General features: G+C 42.5%; 1 protein-coding gene across 1 annotated transcript in view; it reads right to left on the bottom strand.

Annotated features, from left to right (window-relative positions):
* LAPTM4B (lysosomal protein transmembrane 4 beta) overlaps positions 1 to 20,311 on the bottom strand; it is a 53,584-nt gene that overhangs the window by 13,333 nt on the left and 19,940 nt on the right. Inside the window, exons 2-5 of the mRNA XM_081919883.1 lie at positions 18,269 to 18,380; positions 15,326 to 15,399; positions 14,134 to 14,256; positions 6,813 to 6,911 (exon numbers count right to left, since the gene is read on the bottom strand). Coding sequence (XP_081776009.1) covers positions 6,813 to 6,911; positions 14,134 to 14,256; positions 15,326 to 15,399; positions 18,269 to 18,380 — 408 coding nt within the window. The remainder of the gene's footprint in view (positions 1 to 6,812; positions 6,912 to 14,133; positions 14,257 to 15,325; positions 15,400 to 18,268; positions 18,381 to 20,311) is intronic.

The following is a 20,311-nucleotide window of genomic DNA, read 5'->3' on the forward strand; positions in this document are numbered from 1 at the left end:
TAAAAGATCAAACATTAAAAACTTCCCTAAACAGGATTCTTTGACATCTGATGGGAGGGCGTTCCACAGGGCAGGTGCCACTACCAAGAAGGCCCTCTGTCTGAATCATAGAATCATAGAATAGAATCATAGAATCATAGAGTTGGAAGAAACCACAAGGGCCATCGAGTCCAACCCCCTGCCAAGCAGGAAACACCATCAGAGCACTCCTGACATATGGTTGTCAAGCCTCTGCTTAAAGACCTCCAAAGCAGGAGACTCCACCACACTCCTTGGCAGCAAATTCCACTGTCGAACAGCTCTTACTGTCAGGAAGTTCTTCCTAATGTTTAGGTGGAATCCTCTTTCTTGTAGTTTGGAACCATTGCTCCGTGTCCGCTTCTCTGGAGCAGCAGAAAACAACCTTTCTCCCTCCTCTATGTGACATCCTTTTATATATTTGAACATGGCTATGGTTCCCTGTGACTTTGCTTCTCGCAGGGAGGGAACCACCAGAAGGCCCTTGGAGCTGGACCACAGTGTCTGGGCTGGGCTGAGGGCGTTTAGGGCTTTAAAGGTCAGCATCACTTTGAATTGTGCCAGGAAACGTAAAGTAAAAAGCTGTAGATCTAGACACAGGGTCTTCTCTCTTTTTTTACATAGAAGCATTTTCAACATAAGAAGGTGCAAAGCGTGATGAGGAACCATTGTCCCCTTAACAGCCCGAAATACTATTATTTGGAGTCAGAACCTGCTATCTTTTAGAATTACTTTCATTTATTAATGGGAAACTAGAAGCAGCCATGCATATATACCCACTGAAGCGTACATCTAAAGTATGAATCTGTTTGAAAGCATGTGTATCTTACACCTCCCTGTTGAATGTACTCCTTGCGGCAAACTCAGATAATACATACAGAGCCAGTTCAGATGGGATACTAAACTATGGTTTAGCATTATGGGCTCAAACCATGGCAAGCCTTGGGTTTCCAGTTCCCTCTGGTACGAGCCAGACAAAAAAAGAAAAACATCTGCTTCTGATTTCAAGCCAGCTAGATTATGTGGGAAGTTGGGAGACTCCAGTTAGTTTACGAAACATGGTTAGTGATCAAGCCAGGTTTATAAATCATGGTTTGATTCTGGCTTGGTTTAAATGAAATAGCCTTGGTTTAAATTTACCAAAGTTCTCTGTGGATATAATGATCAGATATAATGGGGAACTCTGGTTAGTTTAAAATGGAAAGCAACAGATTTTGATCGCTTTCTCTTCTGCGCGCCTGAGAAGGAGTGGGAGGTGTACAAATATGAGGCTTACTGCAGTTAATTCATGTAATACGAAGATATCATTTAGTGCTACCTCTGAACCGGCCATCTGTATAATGTGTGAAATCGATTCCTCGACAAAGAGGGATCGCGTTGCACTCGGGCCCTTAGACCACCCCCCACCTGCTGGGGTGGGCAGGGCCATGCCCTGCTCCACTCCGGTTGGTTGTTCCCTGGTTGCTTGGGTCCTAAAGCCCATTTCTTGGCTTGGGGGGCGGCCGGGGAACAATATATAACCCTGCGCGTCATTTGCCGGTCCTCTTTGACTTCACACAGCAGGTCCCCCACCCTCCCTTTACAGTGGTACTTTGGGTTACATATGCTTCAGGTTACATACGCTTCAGGTTACAGACTCTGCTAACCCAGATACAGTGCTTCAGGTTAAGAACTTTGCTTCAGGATGAGAACAGAAATCGTGCTCTGGTGGCGCGGCGGCAGCAGGAGGTCCCATTAGCTAAAGTGGTGCTTCAGGTTAAGAACAGTTTCAGGTTAAGAACAGACCTCGAGAACGAATTAAGTACTTAACCCGAGGTACCACTGTATTTAGGTTTGTCTGGCCTTGCTATGGTCTTAATTGGTCGCCTGTTTTGTAATGGGGGCCTGGTAGGAATTTTTCCATCTAGCAAATTGGCAGGACCATTTGGTTTTCGCCTACCACCGTAGCAATCGTCACAACTTTGTAAGGTTTGGCGGTTAGGCATTGGATCAGCAATGGTGGGGAGAGGAAGTGGCGGCCATCACCTACCCCTCCAAGCTCAAGGGTATTCCGTTAAACGCAATGTTTCTCAATCTGTGGGTCCCCAGATGTTGTTGGACTACAACTCCCATCATTCCTAGCCAGCATAACCAGTGGTCAGGGAAGATGGGAGTTGTAGTCCAACAACATCTGGGGACCCACAGGTTGAGAACTGCTGCATTAAAGGAATCAGGGGTTGGCCAGGGTCTTGTCCTAGCGGTGGGCCTAGGGCCATACCAGGACCCCACGGGGGCACCGAGGGGAGCTCAAGCCCATCTGCAAGGGTGGTGCTCTCTCCTGCTGGCGGTATTTCACCCTTGTTATCAGATTCACTGTGAAAGTGGTTGGGAATCCGATATAGTCTGGTGATTCCAATGCCTAAGCCAATACCACTGACATTCTGTATTCAATAAAGTTGTGGCCTAAATTTTGCCCAATAACTTAAACTAAAATCCTGTGTCACTATGTTTCATTTCTTGGGGGTGTTTGGGGATCTCGAAGCGCAAATGAGCCTGTTAGTGCTACATAAATTAAGAACATGAAATTTCAACATCATCAGGTCCTTTCGCCCTTTTAATATTTTAAATAAATGAATACAGCATGCTGTCACTGTCTATACATTGCATTTGAAACAGAACTTGTACACTCTCTTCTAAGGAACTATGGCAAAAACCCTGGAATACAGTTAAAGAGCTGCATAATTTAACTCCCTATTATTTAGTTCAATTTTAGCAGCACCCTCCTTTTCCCAGTTGTAAAATGACCGTAACCTTATATATCATGTTGAGTATAAAAAAAATTAATTGGTCATACTTTGTTTCAAATGCTTCTGTGTTTTTGAGAGTAAATGCAGAGTGGGTGGAGGCGGGGGGCAATTCCATCTTTGGTTTAAGCAAATGCAATGTGGTAAAAGTCTTTTTTCCCCCCCCTTTCCAAAAAAAGAATACAGCAGAAGAAAGTAGAGATGGCCAAACATAAAACACTCTCTATGTACAGGAAACCACAAAGCAGTGCTCTGCTGCCTGCCAAAGATTAATAGGATCCAGTGGTTTGGTTTTTACAAGGCTTTAAAGGGCTACTAACACAGAGTGGGCTTCATTTGTTGGCTCATAAACAATGGCAAATTTAAAATGAATCTTTAATAAAAGTGAGACAGACATACACTTCAAACAGAATAGCTGCTCCTTGCCCCTTTTTTTTCTCTTGAAGGGCACGCGTGAATCTTCCCCCTGCCTGGCAGAACTTTTACTAATTCAAAACAAATTTTCAATATGCAGGCCTTGTGAAATTTGCTGACAGTGGAGAAATATTGGGTGGGATTGGGAGGAACGAAAATTCATACAAGCAAGTATAAGAGGGAACGGGGTAAGTGGCTTAAAAATAGCATTGCTGAGAAAATGAGTTGAGGCTTATACTTTCCCCGCAAATGGTACTGGGTCAGCAATGCAATATGGTTACAAAGAAACATAATCCTATTCCAGAGTGCATTTAGCAGAAGCATAGCCAAAACTCGGAAATAATATTATTTCCCTCTAGCTGGACAAATTTTCAGGTCCAAAAGTATATTGTAGAAGAGCAATCATAACTTTTGAGTTTGGGATTTAAATTGTGTAAAATCAATCGTTTATACTGGAGGGAAGATAACAGTGGCAGGACGGAGGAAAAAGCCAACAAGTCTTCAAAGATCTGAAATATTGTGTATAAACAGAAAGGAAAATGCTTGTTGTCGACCCTAAAAGAAAAGGATGGGGCAAGGGGAAGAAATATACTGAATAAAAAATACTTAGAACTTCCTACAAAGAACATCTCAGTCATGGAACTTGTTGGTCTACAAAGTTGGAAATCTTTGTTGGCAGAGACTATTAAAAAGAAGCTAGCCAGAGCACTTGTCATCTTCTAGGTCTGAGGAGTCATGTATTCTGGCAAGGGTTTCCAAAGCTTGTTTAATTTTTGACTGACCAAGCTGAACACAGTCCTCTAGCTACTGAGCAATACTTTCCAACACTACCATATTAAAAAGTCATTAAATGCATCCATAGACTATCTCATCATTAATGCCTTGAAAATGTAGCATCTTCACTGTGCGGCAATGAGAGTTGCACCAGGATTTAAAATAAAAAGAAGATTCAGCAGTTCTGTTATTGGAAACTGAAATGTCATCCCCGGACTTAGGAATCACCATCACCTGGTGGTACCCTTGAGGTCTCACCTGTGACCTAATGAGATTGTGTGGGAGGTTACATTTTTCTCCTTTGAAAAGTACAGGGCTTTCTTCCCCAGCTGGAACTCACTGGAACTCAGTTCCGGCACCTCTCGGGTGGGCACCATTGCCATTATAAGAGAAACAAGGGAGATGTTCTTGGTGAGTTCCAGCACCCCTCTTTCTAGAAAAATTGCACTGGGAAAGTACATAGAGCTGAAGGAGGAAGTTGGAAGAGTGATTTCCACTTTCAGCTCCACGTGCTTTTCAAGGCTCCGACTAATTCTTATTTGAACAGACTTTTATCCAGATTGTTGTAAAAGTGAAGTGTGTGCACGCATGTTTTCTCTCTTTCTGTCTCTCAGGGAAGCCTGCTGGTCCATTGGGTGCGGGAAAGATTAAAGCCATGGCATTTGCTAAAGCATTCAAATCTGCCCAAGGCCTACAAACCATGGGTGACAGCTGACGTAAGCTAAGGGCAAACTCCGTGATAATTCAGATATACACTGAATGCAAAGTCATAATAAGAAATGGGAGATAACCACCAAAAATTCAAACAAAATGGAAGGCAAGAGAATGGTCTAGATGCAAAGCAGAATGGGGCTGATCAAGGCCATGGCAAAATTCTTTACTCTGCATTGTCTTTGCAGTGTTTCAGGATAGAAGTAAAACTCCATTCCATTTTGTTTGAAAATATTATCTTGATCCATTTATAAAGTTGAGTGTTCTGGCTCCAGATGACCCATTTCAGTCTGACAGTACAAGAAAAAGGTATTAAAAAAAATTAAGAACATATGTTCAAGGGGGAAAAAAGGTTTTATTTTAGGATGCTTTTGGGGATTGTGGTACAAGATGTGTTTGAAGAACTACAGGCAACATTTAGCTGCTCCAATTATGTCTAGATACAGATAATATTTTACAGAACGCTGGGTGATTTGAAAGAGCGGGTCATTGCTTGTGGTGTAAACAATTATACCACTTTTGCCTCTGGTTAACATAGTTGGAAGGTATTTTTAAAAATCCAACCCTGCAAAACCTGTTGGGGCAACAATGCGGTTTTTCACAATGAGAAGGGAAGCTGCTTTCAAATCGCCTTCAACTCTCTTTGAAATTAAAAAGCTGAATAACTTTCCAGCAGAAATAAATTGGGCCTATACTTCTGCCATTCTGTCTATTTTCAAGATACCTGTCCTTTGCTTCTATCCCCAATGATTATGTCAGACTGCCTCTACTACTTGACAAGTGTTGTTATTAGGAAAAGGGAATGAACTCAGAAATATTGAAATGCAGTACCGTTTCATTTCGTTTCCTGGAAATGTTGCTATCTGCTATATCTATCAATGGTGGAGGACATGCTGCACTTGATTATGGATTTCATTTCATTATACAGAATCCATAAATCTGCAGAGCACATTTATGGTTTATGCAAAACACAAGGAATGCAAATGAGAATACCAGAAGCTGATTGAACTTATGCATCAAGTTTGTACCTCTTACTTAGCAAGTCAAAAGAACAAAAAACGATACAGCCATTATAATGGACATATAGGCTAATGTCCACCTTCCCAATTAAAAAATAACAGCTTTGGCCTTGCTTTCTCCATTTTTGCCCGTTGAAGGGTTTTCCATTTCCAAGTAACAAAAGGGAAGTCCAATAAATGAGATAATCTTGACCTACTTTCAGCCTGAGCAGCAAAACCTGTTATGGCAGAAAACTTTTATTTAAGCCAGTTAATGTTCTTGAAGTAAATGGGACTGAAAATCCAACCATACAGTACAAGCTTAGCTAACTTGTGCATCACAGCTGGTGGCTCATTCTAGCAAATCCACAGGGCAACTACACATTTAACCATTCTATTTCTACAACAACCATTGGGAATGTGGGGCTAAGGAACAGCAGCTTCTCACACTCTTGATTGCTGCTTATCAGACTCTCGCTAGAGCAGTCAACCAAGATTTAGACAAAAGGCAATCATTTGCCCCTGGTGCATGCTCACTGCAGGTAGTCATGGGTCATATTTCAAAATGAGAACATGCTCTTCTGCTTCCTGAAGATTCCTCTACAATGCTTTGCTTGGAATGGCTATTTCATGGATCCAATCCAAAAAGCAGCATGGGAACTTCTGCTCAGGCACAGAATTTTAGAACAGGGATAGGGAAACTGTGGTCCTCCAGATGTTGCTGGACTCCCATCATCCCTGACCATTGTCGTTGCTGCCTGGGGCTGATGAGAGTTGGGAGTCCAAAAGCTCCCCTGCCACTACTATAGAAGATCTCAACTCTGTCATTATCTGCATAGCTACCCCTGAAGCTCAGGGATGCTTCAAAAGAATTTTCCATGAAAGTGCAGGGAGAAAAGACCCAAAAGGAAGACCCACTGCCAACTTCAGTTCTCAGGAAATGTGAAGTTCTCTCCTTCTTGAGCCAGCCCCCCTGGTAGCTATGGTATTTTCTAAGTCACTGTCTCTGTGACCCCCTGCTTTTTTCAGTCTTCCTGGGTTCACAACTACTGCTGCACAGGGAGATGAATGATCATGCATTCCAACAACTTTGTTTCTATAGATACATGCTTACCTTAAAAGCCAAGGTGATACTTATAAAAAGCAGAATAATCACAATGAGGCATGTGGGATTGACAGACATAATATCTTCCTTGTAGGGAAAATTACCAGGCTGCAAAAAGAAGAAGAAGAAGAAGAAGAAGAAAAATTAGTAATAATAATCCTGCACCTCCCTTGTTACAGAATACTTTACATGACAATATAAGGCCGTTATTTATTTATTGGTAGCCTGTTGGTCAACACATGGCATTCTTGGGCAGCTGCGAGGGCACCGGTGGGGCCTAATATTTTCCCTGTGCCTTGAAATAATGTCTGGGTCTAGGGGTTGGGACATGGAAGAACTTCTCCTCAGAGTTTCTGAAGCTATTGTTAATTCTTTGGTATTATTGCCAAATATATTCAGACTGAATCAAGACAAATATATACTCCTGTTTGCATTAATTTCTTTCTTTTTTTGCCAGCTGCTGGCAAGAAGTTTTCTTCTTCTTGAATTTCAATGAAGTGTTCCAATGGTTTCATCTCACCAGATGGCGTGTAGCAGATTGGAGATAAATGTTACACAACTCTGCTCTCGGCTTTTTTCTTTTAAAAAACAAATACATCTTATTCTTGTTCTGATCTAGTATTTTGATCGCTTCTGGCTTTGCCTCTGCAGAAGGAAAATTATCTGAAAGCCTTACACACCGAAACATAAAGTCACTTGCCTGTCACACCCTAAGCAACCTTTTCATCTGTTTAACATACTCTATTTTTATTAAGACAATGGGTGTGACTATACTGGGGCAGCCTGAGTTAAGGGTGTGCAAAGATGAAGTCTGCAGCCTCCCATGCTAAGGTTGAAAGATGCACAAGCACAGTATCAGAAGGGGTCCCCACCACCCCAATTTCTAATGAGGGCTAATGCCACAATAACCATACATTACTCAGAAATAAGACCACTAAATTCCACAAGGACTGCTCCCTAATAATAAGGTGCAGCACAGGACTGTTAGCAAGGGCTGGATCTACACATATCAAAGAAGCGTTTCGGTTTAACGCATTGCAAACGTCGTATGAGAAACCGGGTTGGCAAAAAATGGAACTCCACAGTGCCATCTGGTGTCACAGTGTCAGAATGCATAAGGAACACATATAAAGCACTTTTTCTTTGCCAATGTAGCTCCCCATACATCCATAGGTCTGGATGTTTATGGGGCTCCCCATAAACATCCAGACCTATGGAAAAAGATTATTCCCCTCCCAACTTACTCACATCTACATCTTGTTTCCAGAATTTGGGTTAAAAAGAAGGGACTAAGTGGACAAGGACCACCTAAGGTCATTGGAGAAAGCAAAACAAGTTGCAATTAAGCTCCTGTTTAACTGGCACCATCACTTTGCTGGCTTAGAAGCAGGTAAAGGATACTGTATTTCACATACATATGTTGAAGAGTGTTATTTGAATCACGAAAATAGTAAAACCATGTGGAGTGATACTGGTAAAAAGTGGATTAACCTTTGACTGCACAATAAGATCACAGCAGAAAGGAATGCAGAATGATTCCTACAAAATGTAGTTGGGTGAATGGTAAATCTTTTTTTGGGGTATCCTTAGTGGGTCAGCAGGGCTTCTATAATCCACTTAGTTCACTAGGAAGTTACTGCCAAGATTTGGCAACATTTATGTAGGAATTTGTGTATGTTTATGCTGTCTATATACAAAACAGCACTTGCCCCAAAGTCAGAATTCAAAAAGATGAAGCAATTGAACATCAAGATCGTGCTAAAATATATGACTGGGACAAGAAAAGCAGTAAAGTCTTAATCTATACTGCAGATGAACGGACAAATGATTTGCTGCTGAATATTTGGGCAGTCCAGATGTGTGGCAGGTCCACATGTTAAACACATGAAGAAATATTTACTGATGCAACCATTTACTGTCAGTGCTGTATAACTAAATGTGGAATTTCTTCAGCTAGGTTACATAAAAGCACCGCCTTGTTTTGAAGCTGGGAAAACAAACCCAACTGAAAGTTGGACCATGTGTGGAGTTTTGTTTACACGCGGCTGCAGGGAGAAGTACGTGGCTTCAGATGACAGCCATTGGCAAACTGATGAGTGATCACTACCGTAGTTGTAGTGATCAACAGGGAGATCCACTTGGAAAAACCACTGTGCAGATGGGGCTCGTGTCCAAGACCCCATGGTGGTACCCAGAAGTAAGAAGAAGAAGAAGAAGAAGAAGAAGAGGAGGAGGAGGAGGAGGAGTTTGGATCTGATATCCCGCTTTATCACTACCCTAAGGAGTCTCAAAGTAGCTAACAATCTCCATTCCTTTCCTCCCCCACAACAAACACTCTGTGAGGTGAGTGGGGCTGAGAGACTTCAGAGAAGTGTGACCAGCCCAAGGTCACCCAGCAGCTGCATGTGGAGGAGCGGGGAAGTGAACCCGGTTCACCAGATTACGAGTCCACTGCTCTTAACCACCACTGACAGAACTGTAAGGACCCCACAATTAGAGTATTTGTGTCCCGCTTTTCCACCAAAAAAAGCTATCAGAGCCAATTAAAACAAGACATTCCCTGCCCACAGGTTTATAATCTAAAAATCACAACACATACGTGAAAGGGCCAGGGAAGGAAGAGGAAGAAAACAAACTCAGGCGCCAGTTCTTAAGTAGTGTGGTGCATATTGAGCCCCTGGCACAGAAACAGTTCAGAGGCAGGAAGCATTTGAGGGAGCTGTCCTTTTGGCAAAGCTTACAGAACCATAGAATCATAGAGCTGGAAGGGACCTGAGGGTCATTTAGTCTAACTCCCTGCAATGCAGGGATATCAACTAAGCATCCACGACAGGTGGCCATCCAAACACTAATGATCCAACTGAGGTAGCCCGATGGAATGGCTGCTGCCGGGTGATAGTTGAGGGAGATAAGTTCTGCTTTTTTATGGGCAGGTGGCAGGGTTGGCCAGTGAGGACTTTGAGCAAGTTGCCCTCCATAGCTCTCTTCCTGCAAAGAGTTTTGCTCCTCGCCAGCTTGCAGCTCCACGCCCTCCGCCTGGCTTCTACTTGCTTGCTTGCTTGCCACGTGCCATCATGACATCTCCTGACCTCCCTTCCTCTAATGTATGTGGTACTTCAGAGTGTAAAATTGCAACAACAAGATTCCTGTCCCAATAATCTTAGGGCAGGGGTAGGCAACCTAAGGCCCATGGGCTGGATGCGGCCCAATTGTCTTCTCAATCTGGCCCATGGACAGTTCGGGAATCAGCGTATTTTTACATGAGTAATAATAATAATAATAATAATAATAATAATAATAATAATAAATTTTATTTATACCCCGCCCTCCCCAGCCAAGACTGGGCTCAGGGTGGCTAACACCAGGTATAAAAACAATTTATTAAATTACAACGTAAAAAGCAAGATTAAAATGCAACATTAAAATGGAGCCTCATTTCAGGAGAAACTCAAATCAAAAACTTTTTGGGGATGAAAATGCCAAATCTTCACCAAGGCCAACTATCCAGACTGGTCCTACATGGGCCAGAAAAAAGTCAGGGATGTGCCCTTTTATTTAAAATGCACCTCTGGGTTATTTGTGGGGCCTGCCTGGTGTTTTTACATGAGTAAAATGTGTGCTTTAACTAAAATGCATCTCTGGGTTATTTGTGGGGCATAGGAATTCATTCATCCCCCCCCAAAAAATATAGTCCAGTCCACCACATGGTCTGAGAGACGGTGGACCAGCCCACGGCTGAAAAAGGTTGCTGGCCCCTGTCTTAGGGCATGGCAGAATACCTCCTGTATGTTCTAGGTAATGAACATGTATCAACATCAGCCTTGTAGGGAAAGAATAAAGAAGAACTTAGCACAAGCAGGACTTTGACTTGCCATTGTCACCCTGTCGTTAGTAAAAGTTCTCTTTGAAGTAACCCAGCTCATGCACTTAACTATAAACAAAAACAAATGAACAAAAGTGGAGAATGGCCAGGATCCAAGCTCAGCAAAAACCCAAATCTCTTCCAATCCCTGAGGGAGTCGGAGCCATTTCCGCTTTTTAAGAACGCTTGCCACAGGGAAAAATAAAATCTTGAGTGAAGTGTTTTGTAAGTGCTTGCATTCCAGCATCACATCATTGAGCTCACTGTTACTTTGAATGGGGTGCTTAATACAATGAATCCCAATAGATCCTGTAAATAAGACCTCTGGTTTCTCAAATTTGATGCTTGATGAAGCTATTGCAGTTCATGCAGCCATTAATCTTTATCACAGTCCATATCTCTATTTGATTTGAAATTGTTTTTACATATGAAATTATTTTTAACGTTGATATTTTTTACTGTGAAATCCATTCTAGATATTTTATGGGAAGAAATTCGTAAACAGAAGAAAATAAATAAAATAAGTTAGAATTTAACACCCCATGCCAATGGAGAACAGGGTGGGAATTAAGAAGCAAGAGACATTTCTCTAAAGGGGACAGAAACAGAAATTCTGCACTGCATTATTTTCCTTCTTCCGTCTATTCCATTGTTCTCTGGACTGCTATGAGCTAATTCAGCATTCTTGTGGGTTTAAAACAAACAAGTCCACATATGGTAACCAGGTTGGCAATTAAGGATCAGAGCAAAACTAAATATAAGGGACAAGGAGCAATGTGCGTTCTGTCTCTTTTAATCCTTCTTCCCCTTCATAATTACATCGGCCTTATAATGCATCATGATTGCACTGTGTGTCAGTTTACAGTGGTGCCTCGCAAGACGAAATTAATTCGTTCCGCAAGTTTTTTCGTCTTGCGAGTTTTTCGTCTTGCGAAGCACGGTTTCCCATAGGAATGCATTGAAAATCAATTAATGTGTTCCTAGGGAGACCGCCTTCAGACCAGGTCCGGGGACAGTCTGTCCCTGGACCGCTTCTGAAGGCTGGTGGGGGGGAAGGACTTTTCTCCCCACCGCCAGGCTTCAGAACAGCCTTCTGAAGGCTGGCGGTGGGAAGAAAAGCCCTTCTCCCGCCGCCAGCCTTCAGAAGAGTTCCTGCAGGGCTGCCTAGGCTGCGGATAGCAGCCTGCTGCCCGGTGCGAGAGAGCTCTGAAGCAGAGTGCCCCTCGTGCGGGGCAGACATCTGCAGCTTGGGGAGCCCTTCAGGACTTCCCCGCAGGGCTTTCCAAGCTGCGGATAGCAGCCTGCTGCCCCGCACGAGGGGCGCTCTTAAGCAGAGCACCCCTCGTGCGGGGCAGACATTCGCAGCTTGGGGAGCCCTTCAGGACTTCCCCGCAGGGCTTTCCAAGCTGCGGGTAGCAGCCTGCTGCCCCGCACGAGGGGCGCTCTTAAGCAGGGCAGACATCTGCAGCTTGGGGAGCCCCAAGCCTTGGGGAGCCCACCGCAAGCCTTCAGGACAGGTCTGGGAACAGAGGGGAAGGCGCGCAGCTTCTCCTCTCTTCCCGGGACTGGCGGTGGGAGGAGGGTTCCCCGCTGTCCCGGAGATTTCCCTATGGGCTTTCGTCTTGCGAAGCAAGCCCATAGGGAAATTCGTCTTGCGAAGCCGCTAAAAAATCGGAAAACCCTTTCGTCTTGCGGGTTTTTCGTTTAGCGAGGCATTCGTCTTGCGGGGCACCACTGTACTTCCAGCAGCCAATGATTTAAAGAGGGGGAGAAGCAGTCCATAGCCCAATAGCATTGCATTTCACATTCTTTTATTAGGACTTTTGCACTTCCAAGTTTTTTTAAATGCAGGTCTCACAAAATGTACCCAAAGGCATTAAAATGTATTTTTTAAATGGCTTTGAAGATTTTTGTATACAATAAAGCGGCATATAGATTTTACGAAATAAATAAATATTTTAGGATAAAGCAACGTTGCTATAAAATTAATATTTTGTAAAGATCCATGGACATATCTATATGCATAATATATTTGAATGTATAATACCATGATGCGATTTTAAAAAATGTGTAATATAACAATGTGATAATACATTTCCCCCTGCTGTCAAATGTAGAAGAACTGTTATGTACTGAAGTTCTCACCCTGGGCCAGCAGCGGGATACTGTAGATAGTTATGCAAATAAGGGATCGAAAGTGACGTTCAGTGATTGGATAGTTTTAGAAAATTGTTACAGTTACGTTGTATTGGTGCTCTATATAAGCAGGCTGACTGAACCCTTCAGTTCAGTTCTGTTCTGGCCTGTGAATAAACAAGAGCTGTTTGAAGAATCGCTGTGTTGTCTGATATGTTCACCCACAGCTTAACAAGAACCATAAAGGTAGAGCAGGTGCTTTGTAAACAATAAGAGTTCAGTTTCTGTCCCTGGCATCTCCCATCTTAGAGCTGGAAGATGGCTTTGCAGGCTATCGAGTTCAAGCCCCTGCTTAACGCAGGAGCCAAAGATGGAAAAGACATTTGCTGAGACCCTGGAAAGCCATTGCTTGTCACAGTAGACAGTAGTGGTCTAATCTGGCCTGTTTTGACAATTTCTTGTATTCTAATATAGCTCCACCTAGAGCATTTGCGGATTTCAGACCCCCACTGTGATATATGAAAAGTGTCTTTGAACAAACATCCAGGCATCATCAAGTTCTTTTTTAACAATGGCTTGATAGGTCTGAACCTGTGATTTTTTTTTTGTAATGCCAAGTTTAGAGTCTTTAAGGAGGTGCAACAACCTCATGGTCAGCCAAAGGTCCACTGACACCAAAAATGGCACTTGCTTGGGTCAATGGCAAAATAGCATTAAGAAAAGATACCAGTTTTTACTGATCTCAAGAGTCCCACAAATATTTGAGGCTTTAGCCTCCATTTTGGACTCCTGATCAGACATTTCCAGGGAGGCAAAGATGTTCTCTCCCAGGACTTCTCTTCTGCAAGGAACTCTGCACATGCTCTGAAACCCAGGGCTATGCTCAAGCAGGTAAAATGTAACAAAGTCAGACTGACTTTTCTAATGATACCTCATAAGGTTCTTTAAGATTTGGGGCGGTATTCAATGAAGCGCTTCTGATAGCACAAGGATTTTAGCTGTGCAACAGAACTTTTCCTCCCTCTTCTATCAACACGTACTTCTGCATGCCCTAGATTTCTTCTGGGGGTTCTCCACACAAGCAGAAGTCCTTGCACTAGCAGAAGCACTTGATTGGATACTGAGTTAGGTAGATACAGACATAAAAGCTTTGGGGCATTTTCACATGTGAATATTAGAGTTTTTGCAAAAGCCAAAACTATGGCAGATAAGAACCATGATTCATCCAAACCTCCCTTGGGTTTTGTTTAGAACAAAGGAACAAACTGTGCTGCAAAGCTTTGCCCTTATTTTCTCAAGGACAGCAATGAATAATGGGGGAAAGGGACTTACCAGTTGCTGCAGGTAATCCTGAATTGTGCTTGGGTACACAAGAATGCTAATAGCGACCAAGGTGTTGAGTGCAAAATCAAATATTTGGTAACAGAAGAAAGGGATGATCCACGCTGCATGTTGCTGTATGTTAAAGAGAGAGAGAAAGAGGAAACTTAATGGTTATCTAGAGATTTCTAACACACTTTTACAGTGGTACCTCAGGTTACAGACACTTCAGGTTACAGACTCTGCTAACCCAGAAATAGTACCTCGGGTTAAGAACTTTACCTCAGGATGAGAACAGAAATCACATAGCGGCAGTGGGAGGCCCCATTAGCTAAAGTGGTACCTCGGGTTAAGAACAGTTTCAGGTTAAGAATGGACCTCTGGAACGAATTAAGTTCTTAACCCGAGTTACCACTGTATTTTACTTTCCCAGAGAGTTCAAATCAGTTCATAAAAGAACCAAACTACAAGGACAAAGAGATATCACAAAGATAAATATTTCATTAAAAGGTAAAGGGACCCCTGACCGTTAGGTCCAGTTGTGGACGACTCTGGGGTTGCGGCGCTCATCTCGCTTTATTGGCCGAGGGAGTTGGCATACAGCTTCCGGGTCATGTGGCCAGCATGACCAAGCCGCTTCTGGCGAACCAGAGCAGCGCACTGAAACGCCGTTTCCCTTCCCGCCAAAGCAGTACCTATTTATCTACTTGCACTTTGACGTGCTTTCGAATTGCTAGGTTGGCAGGAGCAGGGAACGAGCAACGGGAGCTCACCCCGTTGCGGGGATTCGAACCGCTGACCTTCTGATTGGCAAATCCTAGGCTCTGTGGTTTAACCCACAGCACCTCCCGCGTCCCTTAAATATTTCATTAGACTTAGATTAAAAGTCAGTCATATCATGACCCCTTCTCCCCAAATGGCACTCCTGTGTTGACATTTCCATATATTTTCTAGCATCTGGAATGCCTTAACAGGCATATGGCTGCAAACATGAAGACCCTTCTGGCCCTGCTATGGGAGTTCGGAGGGATAGGTGTTTTTTCACATGATGTTGGCCACATGCCCAGTTAAGGCACTGTAAATATGACAGCTTGTTGTTTTCCCACAAACTTATTGGCTGTTTTGTCTACCAGCTTTATGTATTCAATTTTTATGCAGGGATGGTTACGACTGAATGAATAAGGGGCCATAAGCCATGTGTTACCTTATATGCGCCGTATGTGGCCATTGCACAGATGAGGATCATGAGAAGAGAAATTGCAGTAGCGATGCACATATCTGAAAGAAACAACCAGTCAGTCTTTGGTACGTGGTGAAATGGTTCAGCTAATTCTAATCCCAAGGTCTTTCGAGAGGTGGCAAGGAAACGCTGACAAAATATGCAACACTTGATTTGTAATTAGCAGAAGGAAGCAAAAAATACACGTCTGAAGAAAGTGTGCACTATCAGAGGGTGCAGGAATCAGATTCCTTTCCCCCTCTTTTAAGGAAGACTCACCGCCGTTCAAAAAGTATGAAAGAACTGGCACAAGACAAAACTGGATTGCCTTTGGTCTCAGTGTAAGTTGAATCATGGCCTAATCACTTCTCCCTCAGTTCTGATAGTGCCAGCATTCCTCTGATACATGAGCGTCCTCTGCTGGAGGACTTAAAAGTCTAGGATGTGTCTAGCTTTGTGATGGTGTGTGCATCTATTTCAAGATATCTGTGTCCTTGTTTGCTTTTGGGGGGGTAGTGGTGTATTTTCTTTTTTTGATAATGTGCCATGAATGCTGATGTCCTTGCCTTTTCTTTCAATAGTGCTGTTCTTTATGTAAGCTTATATGATTTGCCCTAAACAGTTGGCATTCCTCATTTGTTTTGTCTCAAGCAGTCCTTTGCCACATACTTAGCTGCAAGTGAGCTCTGGAATGAGCTGCGGGGGAACATGAATGCTACTCTTTTCTTTTAAAGTTTATGATCTGAGGCAGCTGTGACGATGGCCTCTAGTTTGGCCTAAGGCTTGAATGAAGCAAGGCACCCCAGCCCCAGAGCAGCATTTTAGCAGTATTATTTTCTGAGCTCTGTATGCACACACAGATTTGGGGGGGGGGGGGCTTACGTCTCAAACTGCATTAAATAAATTGACACTGGACTAGTACTGGGTACCCAGAAGCAAAAATGATATCACCACAATACTTTCCAAGGGAACACAAATATGAATAATGTTCTACTAACAATGACAAAACAAAAGTACAGTAAGTACTAGAGCCATGACCATTTAATTTATTTATTTATTACTGTTTCGATAGGAGTACTTCAAAGTTTTCTTTTGACAGGACATTTTATAAGCCAGTTTTAGGGTGTCTCCATTTTCACCTCTCTACTGGTGTAAACAAAAACAACAACAAAAAAACAGTTTTAAGTCATTAATATTATGTATTGCTGATCAATCTTTCCAAAACATGAGCATTCAGGGGAATGAGGGAAAGTTGATAAATGAAACTACTCAATTAATAAAATATACTTGAGTAATAAAGGCTCTGATTAACTCAACAGGAAAAGCACCATCTATTGTGATAACACTAATGTTGGAATCTTATAACAACTTACCTAGGAGTAAGTCCAATTGATATCTACTTCCAAGTAGACATATATGGGATTGCACTATAAGAAACTATCTCCTTTTTGGTCTACCAACATCAGGAAGGCTCCTTCACTGTGCTCTATTTGGTGGGTGCTTAAAACAATCTTATTTAGACAAGTCTACCCAAATATGTAGAATGTTGATATGTGTTTGTCTTCTTTTTTTAATTGGGTTTTATAAACAGGAATAATGTTATACACATAAGTATACCAAGTTTTTTCATGTCATTTGTATATCACAAAAAGAGCATAATAAATGTGGAGTAATATCTAAAACATATGGTTCATTATTAGCGGCCAATATATGAGTTCTTGGTTCATGAATTGGTTTAAACAATTAGGAAGAAAAGAGGGGGAAAGAGGGTGAGGGGGGGAATGGTAAGTGGGATGGGGGCTGGTGGTTATGCTTCTGTTTTTCTACTCAGAGTATGTGTGGGGTTTTGTGTCAGTGTTACTTGTATTAGTTCTCTTACTATTTGCTTGTTGTATTTCCTTGGTGGTGAGAAAGGTTGGGGGTGGCTGAGGGTGTGGTTAGTTGTCTTCGGATGGCTGTAGTGAGAATTGATTTTGTGTTTGAGGGGTGTGTGTGTTTCTAATCAGGTTAGCCAGATAGATTTGTATGCTGTTGGCGGATTCTTGTTGTTGTCTTGTTGGACTAAGTATGTGATCAAGGGAAACTATACCTCAAACCTATTAAGTTGTGCTGACATAAAGTGTGATGGGTGGGGAAGGTTAAAAAATGGGGGGTAGGTTTCAGAAAGTAGGTTTTCATCTGTTTATCACTGATTAATTCTTCTGAATGTTTTATATAGTTGTTTTTAACTCTCTTTTTAACCAATTTTTTATTGTTTTATTCTTTTTGAAAACTGCTTTGAAGGTTGTTGTTGTGGTTTTTTTTTACAATCAAGTAATGTATACACTTTATAAAATAAATAAATTTAAGATGCAAGTTGGTCACTGGGCTTACAAGCTAAAAGAGAGGATGCAAAAGGAAAAAGGACTAAGGAGGGAGGGCAGAACAAGACCCGTGGAATGACCCTGCTTCCTTCCTTTCCCTCAAGGGCAGCCTGCTAAAATGGCTTCTTCCATGTGACCACTTGCAAGCAGCAACCGTAGTTCACAAAACAGATTGAAAATTGTTATTCAAAAACTGTCTCCAAAAAAGGATTTGTTCCAAAATGTGTCGAGCCTAATAGAGCATTTAAAAAATGTGTGCACCTGGAGAACTCCTCCCTCAACTGCTATATTAACCTACACTGACTTTCATTGTCAAGGTTATCTCCAAGAATAAAGATAAGGTAGCCGGTTTCAATAAATCAGCTTCAGTTGCAGTCCTCTCCGCAAAACTCATCTTTAATGTCCGCTTATTTGTCAAAAGATTTTTTAAATTTTTTTAAAAGAGGAAGGCTTTCTTTTTTGTGCAAATTCTAAACCTGGTTCTCAAAGTGCTGTCTTGGCACAATACCAGTTCAATTTAATGGGGATCTGCTTGTAAATTACTAATGAAATGACGTATACTTACTGGCATCGTCCATAAATTCAATGTCACCCCCCAATTCAGCAGTTGTTAAGTGGTACTGGCCGGGGTCTGTCAAGGCGCTCAGTATAATCAGCAGAACCACTGAGTTGATGATCTGGGTAGGGAAAGGAAGTTGGGAAAGCAGAAGGTCAAAAATGAACAAATTCTGATGTTAAGCGTTGTCAGCATTTCATGGAAGTGAATAGGAGAAACAATATCTCATGAGAAGAGCTTGCAGGATCAGGCCGATGGCCCATCTAGTTCAGCATCTTGTTCTCACAGTGGCCAGCAAAGTGCTGCTTATGTGAAACACACAAGCAGGACTTGAACAATATTTTCTATTGTTATACCATGAGAATGATGTTGATAGGATGACTCTTCTCCCTCAGTCTTCTTCCTGTACAGTAGGTATGGAAAACTTCTGGTTTTTAATATAGAATATTTATTGATTTTAATATAGAATATTTATATCTCACAAGCCTTCATAAAATCTAAACAGCTACCAATAATTAAAAGCAGTATCTGCATATAAACTCCTGGCTTGACTGTGTTTAAGTGACCTGTGTGTCTCAAGGACCAGATAGAGAAGGCTAGAGGGCCAAACACATGAGGGAAGACATGCTAGCCAGGGGCAGACATTGCTTTAATGGCTGGAAGCTGCTTTGATTTTATGAAGGCGGGTGAGGTAGAAATATTCTATATTAAAATCAATAAATATCACATATTAAAAAACAACAATAGAGGTGCAGAATCAACAATATGTTAGTCAGGGATGTAAATATGGGAAGCATTTCAATAGAAATTTTCATTTGGCAAATTCTAGGAACATCCTATTGACAACCTCTCTTGGTGTGATAGTTTGTTTTTTTGATACTGAACACTGGGGAACATTTCAGCACAGCCATACAAAAGCATCCGTTGGCTTCTTTTCCTAATATGCTCTCTCTCTCTCTCTGACCTGTATATGTATTTTAAAAACAGCATGCTCCCAACAAGGGCTGCATCTAACTGTCTTGTTAAACCAGCAATGGGAATCTCAGGGCACTCCAAGCCTATTTGGGGTTGTTGGGACTCTCTCTAGGCCACGCCCCCTCCCAAGGCCACGCCCCTCACCAACTTTGCTTTCACACCTGCATTGTGTGTTTTCGCCTGGTGAGAATGCACCCTCTAACTCTTATCATGATGCGTCTTGCTTTCCTGGTCAGAGAGGAATGTGAAAAGTAAACGGACATTTGTTGTGGTGCAATGGATCAGTGCGTCTGTCTGTTAACCAGGTTGCTCCTGGATCAAACCCACCCAGGGCAGGATTCCTGCACTGCAGGTTAGCCAAATGGCCGTCAGACTGAAAAAGGTTCCCCACCCCCTGCACTAAATCATAGTTTAACACAAGGTGCACAAGCAGAAGGAGACACATTTTAAGGACTGTTTGCTGCCCTCACCCTGCATGGCAGGATTTTTATTACCGTATTTTTCGCCCTATAGGACGCACTTTTTCCCCTCCAAAAATGAAGGGGAAATGTGTGTGCATCCTATGGGACGAATGCAGGCTTCAGGAGAGCCCCACCGCCAGCCCCACAAGCTCGGGGGACAGCGGGGAGCTTCAGCATGGCTCTGGGGGCTGGGGTCGGGGGAAGCCTGGGCTTCCCCCGCCCCAGCCCCACGCCTGGGGGGGAAAATAATTTTTTTACCCTTTCTTCCCCCCCCCCCAAATCTAGGTGCCTCCTATGGGCCAGTGCATCCTATAGGGCGAAAAATACGGTATGTCCCACACCCCCATACATACCCTGGCCAGCCATTACTCTTGGCATATTGCTAGTCCGAAATAAAAGTCACCTCTAACAATGGGTTATTCATGCTGCCTCAGTAATCCTGTCCATGTGGATTATAAAATCCCTATTTATAGTTTTATTTGGTTCTAGGAATCTAAATGACCGGGAGGAAATAATAATCCTAACTGGGATTCTTGTGAATGTTCCAATTCACAGATTCCTAATCTGAATAATGTTGATGAGCCGGAGTCAATGAGAGCTTGCCCTAAGCTGTTGC

The sequence above is a fragment of the Podarcis melisellensis genome, assembly GCF_964234715.1.
Source record: "Podarcis melisellensis genome assembly, chromosome: 7".
NCBI classification, from domain to species: domain Eukaryota; kingdom Metazoa; phylum Chordata; class Lepidosauria; order Squamata; family Lacertidae; genus Podarcis; species Podarcis melisellensis.